A 6,560-nucleotide genomic window follows, 5' to 3' on the forward strand; every position below is an offset into this window, starting at 1 on the left:
AAAACTATTCAATATTGGACTCATTTCGAAGATATTAACGAGACGATTATAATGATGTAACTTGTTAAAATAAAAATGTATTTTTTAAACATGTTCTATTTGATATACGATTATGTATGTTAACTTGATAAAAGTTTAAAATGAAAAATCTAAAAGTAAAGGACGTCAAGTAATTAATTAACTAATTATAGATATATAAAATGTAAATTTAAAATTATAATTTTTTAAAAAATCCGATTGAATGTGAGAGGTGAATATATGTGAGGGGGTGAGTGTATGTGAGGAAAGGAAGAGATGAAAAAGTGAAAAAGGTATATTGGTCATTTAGAATTTTAAGACTTTAAGACTTTTGATGAATTTGCTTAATAAGATAGTATAGATATAGATTATTTTTATTAAAATTATATCAATTTTTTTATTTTTATTATTAAAAATATAGAATAAATTATTTTTTATATTATGGATTGTTAAAAAAATGCGGATTTCATTTGGTTTTCGAATTTCATTTTTTGTCTTTATATTTTTGCAATTCATTTCTATTTTTCTCCCTTAGATTAAATGGTTATTTACCAAACGCTTATCCAGATAARTGTTTACGGACAAAATGAARCATTATCTCTTACTTACCGSGTAAAATTTTARTCCACCAAAACRGTATCRTTTGCAACAATTTAYTCGGTAAGTGTTAACTGTGATAKGAGTCATTATCTTCACTTGTCRGGTAAGACTCCCGATCATTGCTTTCACTTTTATTGATTAAGGTTTTTGGTCCTTGCCATATACATCAGGTAAAGTAATGGGGYTTGGTAAACACTTATCCAGRTAAGGGTTTGGTAAACGATCTCTAAGTATTTTCTAAGTATTAGATACCAAAATAAAAATGAACCATAAACTATAARRATGAAAAAAAAAGCAATAAAGTTTAAACTATAAGRAAGAAAATGRTAATAAAGTATAAAYTATAGGGATGAAAATCGTAATTTTAAAATCACATGAACAAGATAGAATGTTCAAGAAACTATAGGGATTAAAATCTTAATTTACTCTAAAATATATTATATAATATTATAATAAATTATTTATTAATTGCAATTTTTATATTTAATATATATAAAATTGTTCGTAACATTAGGGGTGTTCAAAATACCAATCAACTCCATCAATTTCATCCAAAAAAATCAAATCCTAGGTAACTGACATGTTGAAATAAATTAGGTCAAACTGTATCTATTGGGTTAGGATAAAGTTAGAGTCATTTGAACTCAATCCAACCCGATGAACTCAATGTCTTTTTATATAGTAAATTTAATATTATTTTTAAGTCACTGAGTAACATATGTACATTAGACAAATCCGCAATTAGCTTTATTCAAAATTATATTACAATTTCAACCGTAATTTTATTTTTATTATCTTTATGAACCTTCAACGTTCTTTTTTTAGCGTGTTAGTATTTTTTTTTTATATGTTATCATTTTGATTTTACTTCATTCAAACACAAATACTTAGYTAGATTGTAAAATGATATATCAAAGTTTCAACCGGCCAATCCAACTCAACCCACACGTTTGGGGTTGGGTTGGATCGGGTTTGATTGAGATTTTCCAAATCACAAACATTAGATTAGATAATTCAAATGTTTTCAGCCTGATCAACCCAACATATATACAACCCTATGTAACATGTTATGATGTTGACATTTTCTCTATCAAGTTATTTATTTTCCTTTGTTGTCTTGTAAAAAGTACAGTTTTGTCGGTTATTGCGATTATAATTGAAATACGATTATAATTGTGAACGTGCATATGTTTGTGTGTGTATACAGACGAAAGTTTTTTAGGAGTCCAAAAACTGTTTATGATGAATAATGCTTCTATATTGCTGATGATTTGTTCARTGTTATGTTGTGGATGGATTTTGAATTCCTAATCATTTTTGGGTTCCTAACAAAATATGTCAATATATACAAAAAATATTGTGATGTTGAAAACACAAATGGAATAAGAAGTTTGTGAAACTTGTGAACATATTCTTTTTGTATTTTATACTGTAATTGACTTTGTATTGTATCAGAATTTTGATATTTACATTCAGTTAATCGATTGTCGTATGATAATCCAAAAATCAAATAAAACTAAGCACACATTTTGTCCTACTGATTGATAGACGAATGATCGTGTGAGAGTAAAAGTTAAGGTGAAAAACGTAAGAAGGGATATGAACACTTGATCACTTTTAATCTCACCCTCATCCCATGAATTACGCTTCTCACGGAAAATAATCTCTATGCATTTCATTACTGTTTTTAGAATTGATCCAAACCTTCTCAGGACAACCCGACCCTTGATTTTTACATGATATTTGTATTTGGTATTATTTTATGCATAAAACTAGTTTCTTTTTTAATGTTGACATCTATTTATATCGATCCATCGTTTTATGTTGACATCTATTTATAACATATATGTAATATTTTAAGGTCCTTCATTCGAAATGAGTTTATTTTTCCGTTTTCAGTTTAGAAAATTTTGTGCAAAAAAACGGTGAAAAGGTAAGAAAGCAATCAACAAATCTGTAATTTTATCATTGTTCTAAAAAGGTCGCCGCAACAGCCGTTGTGGCTCAAGGCTTCGTGTCTCATGCCACATTAAGTRTGTGACAGCATATGTCGTGGCTCGAGGCTTATACCTCTTGTTACGTTAAGAATGTCATAAGATAATTGAACAAATAAACGGTTACCAAGGTTTAATCTTGAGATCCCCAAAAACTGAAAAAAGGTTGATCCTCCAAAAAGGCAAAAAAGAAATGGGTTTTCTAACCAAGAAACCAAAATCATTTGATAATCCAAGGCTGCAATTTGAAATATGAAGTGTTTGGGAAGATAAATCTTCTAAGAAATCCTCTTGAAATATAACTAACACAAAACCAACAAGTAGAACTACCATATAATGAACGAAGATGGAAACAACTTCAAACCGATATGTCAATCCTATACGATGGCATTCGCAGCACTGGCAATCCTCGGCCACAAATCGGCACACTCCTTCCCAATGGGTCCGGTGATGGCAGATCCTGCATTCGACACACCATAAAATCAACGTCAATTACAACAAAGCTATCAAAATTTACATTAYTATGCCATAAATATGGGGAAAACGGTGAACTTTAATGGAACAGCAAAGGTGGTTGCAATAAGTTATGAAACAATTTATCATATGATATAAAATGTTAAGATAAAACAAAGAAACCAACAAATTCCCTTTGGGAAATTGAGAGGATTTTGAAATATGGGGCAAGTTTCGTAGGCAAATCGAACTTAAYAGGCCTGGACGGGCAAGAAGGGTATGGTAGGAAAATGAAAGAATTGTGCAAGGTTAATTTTACAGTCTTGTCTCATCAAAATGCATTTCCGTACTCACGAGTCACACTATTGGTTTAATATCACACCAAACATGGGAGAAAATAGTTCTCATTTTGCCATATCCAGAGTACCAAAGGCACCCCAACTACAATTTCATAGATTGGAAAACAGGTGATCAAGATGCCAAAATCCCAAGAAAAGTTAAAAACCATAATTCACCATCACTTGTAAACTTATCACAAAAGTCCCAGAAATATTAACAACAAAAATCATATTTATCTATTGAAATGCTGTAGTTTCTTGCATAAATAAAGTATTTAACCATGATTACCTTTCATTTCTCCCTTTGGATTCACGATAACACCAGCATTATCTGCATATAGAAAACAAGAATCAAGAAAGCTGATATGAAAAGAAAAATCATTAGGGAGATTGTATATTCAGTCTTTCATATATAAAATTTTGCAAGATTAATGAACTAAAAACAGTACCCAATTACTCATATAGACACAGGATTTAAAAGTGTGGTCGGTACATATGTGTGGTTAGAGGCCAGATCATGAAGACTGGTTACAAACACAACATAAATCAGACTAAAAATAKAATGCATATACCAGCAGACAGGTAACACAATGCAACAAAAAAAGGCATCATGCTGTTAAAAACTGGTCCAAATTGTTGATTTATGCTTCTTGATTGAAATGGCCAGCTATCAAAATGGCCATAAAACGTATTTCAATGAAGCAACACTAGACAGATGGTAAGTACGGTCAAACCTACTATATGAATGTTCAAATAGATGTCGGTGATTTTGGTTCAATGAACATTAAAACTCGGAATGTTTRCCTCAACTAGTGACATTAAAAAAGTTAAATCCCCGTGAAAATTTAGATCAGAACAAACTCTAAAGCAGTAGTTATTCTGATCTTCAAATCAATCAAATGATCGCTAATGAAGCGACACTCAATATGGRATTTATACAGAGTATATCATCTAATACAATTCGAAATCTTCAAATCAAATCAAGTCAAAACAATGTAAAGCAAGGATCATATAACAATTAACAAAAATAAACATGCGATGCAGCTCTTTCTCGTGTAATGCATATGTAAAAATGGTGCTACTGAATGAATAACAGTTTACCGCAATTCAGATCAGTATTTAAACTATAACTGAACAACAAATCGGAATCAACAAAACTAACCTTCAAAGTACATGAAAACACCATCCTTTCGGCGCCAWGGCTTGCGTTGACGAACAATAACAGCAGGCATAACCTTCTTCCTGAGATCGGGCTTACCTTTCTTCACAGTAGCCATAACCATATCGCCGACRCAAGCCGACGGAAGTCGGTTAAGCCTCCCCTTGATTCCCTTGACTGAAATGATGTACAGATTCTTGGCACCGGTGTTATCGGCACAGTTCACCGTCGCAGCCACCGGCAGACCAAGTGACATCCGAAACTTGTTCCCAGCGGAACCTCCGCGACCTGAAAACCAGTAATCACACATTGAAATTAGTTCCAAMAACATTAAACAAATTACACCAAAAATAGATGAAACGAACTCCATTAGAATTCAGAATCGATGAGAGATGGACTAGGGGATTGAGAGTACCTCGCTTCGACATGGTTGATCGCCGTCGTCCCTTGCTCCTTCGGCGGAAAGGAAATAGGAGTTGAGGTTTTATATGATGAAGATGATTTATTTCTAGGGTTTTGTCAGTTTTGGGCCGAATGGAACTAATGTTATTTGGGTCAGGCCCATCTAAATTGCTATATAGTATTAGGAATGAGATTGAAGTTGGGTTATTCTGTCCATGTCATTTTATCTTATCGGATGAACATGATAAAGATTGAGAATCTTATTCAGTAAGATGGATGATAAGAATCGACAGTCTTACACAGTAAATAAGAGTGGTGACTTTCATTCGATAAACGTTCATGAGATAAAAATGTTGCATACGATTTTTTTCAAATGGGTTTGGCCCCAGTAGTATGTATGGGCGAGTACCTGTAGGTATGGCAACAGGGCGGGGATGGGGGTGGGTTTTGTAATCCCCGGTAGTAACATCCCCCCGACCCCGATCCCCGGCTCCCGTACCCAGTCAAATCTTTAGCAATATGCGGTAAAAACCCAGTAAAACCCTGGTCAAACCCCATAAATAGTATCATTTAGTTTGATTCTACCGGGGATCCCCAGCCCCGACCCCGGTTTGAATAGCATCCCCCGACCTCGGTTTGAGTCTACTGGAGATCCTTGGCCCTGGCCCCAGGACCCGTTTTAGCTGGGAATCCCCGTCCCTGTTCAGGTCGAGTGAACCGAGTTTCCCAGCGGGTCGGAGCAAATCACCATCCCTATGTCATATCATGTTCACAAAGAAAAATGACCCGAAATAGGATCTTGGTCTATTTGAGACATAATCCATAAAAATATTCAACGGGCTCTAGAAGGAATCCCGAGAGGGCCCCATAGCATAAGCCAACTAATATACCTAAGTAGGTCTCCTGTAATGGAAAACGATAATATGGATCGTGGATAATATAATCGTGAACATAAACCAAWTTGAATATTGATCTTGATATGCAGGTGGTTTTTAACCGTATGCATTTAGCTAACGAATGGTTAGGAGAGCGAGACCCCTTTTTTTTAAATACAATGTTTTTTTTCTACCCAATGGGTTTCTCGAACCCGTTGAGGATTACTTGGGGTGGGTGTAAATGAGGGTCGGGAACGGGAGATGTGCATCATCGGCCAATACTCGCCATGCTTCTAACCCTACCAGAGGGAGTCAGAGTGGCGATGGAGAGTTTTAATTTTATCTTTGTTTTTTTTTCTCGTTAGTTTTACATATTCGTACAAAATTATGCATTGAAACATGTACGATAAAGAAGTCACTAAAAGAGTGTGTATAAAAAGACTAAATCGCCCCTCACATGACTCACTTAACGAAGCATCCTCTAGCAGTGTTAAAAAGGGACTAGTTTGACTTAAAAAAACATTAATTACTAATACACGATTACATAAATAAAAAACAAACATGGAATCTTATTTGTGATTATTGAAATTTAGGTCTCTTTACCCGTTGGCATCCATTGGGTGTGAGGGGAATTGAACCGATCAAATCATCCAATMGATGTTGGATTTTCCCGACCAATCCAATCCAATCATCAAATGAATGTTGGATTTTGCTGCCCAAT

At 34.0% G+C, this 6,560-nt stretch overlaps 1 protein-coding gene and 1 non-coding gene across 2 annotated transcripts; both read right to left on the minus strand.

Annotated features, from left to right (window-relative positions):
- Window positions 1-2,810: 2,810 nt before the first annotated feature.
- LOC112512565 (60S ribosomal protein L23) lies at window positions 2,811-5,036 on the minus strand. The gene is made up of 4 exons (XM_025118590.1): window positions 4,978-5,036; window positions 4,566-4,850; window positions 3,693-3,734; window positions 2,811-3,072 (listed from the first exon to the last, which is right to left on the minus strand). Exons 1-4 carry the CDS (start codon window positions 4,988-4,990, stop codon window positions 2,990-2,992), a joined length of 423 nt encoding a protein of 140 aa, XP_024974358.1. The 5' UTR covers window positions 4,991-5,036; the 3' UTR covers window positions 2,811-2,989.
- On the minus strand, window positions 3,968-4,109 carry LOC112513879. The gene has a single exon (XR_003069341.1). It is a non-coding gene; the product is annotated as a small nucleolar RNA snoR137 (small nucleolar RNA).
- Window positions 5,037-6,560: the final 1,524 nt, after the last annotated feature.

The sequence above is a fragment of the Cynara cardunculus genome, assembly GCF_001531365.2.
Source record: "Cynara cardunculus var. scolymus isolate 2C chromosome LG 5, CcrdV1, whole genome shotgun sequence".
In the NCBI taxonomy this organism is placed as follows: domain Eukaryota; kingdom Viridiplantae; phylum Streptophyta; class Magnoliopsida; order Asterales; family Asteraceae; genus Cynara; species Cynara cardunculus.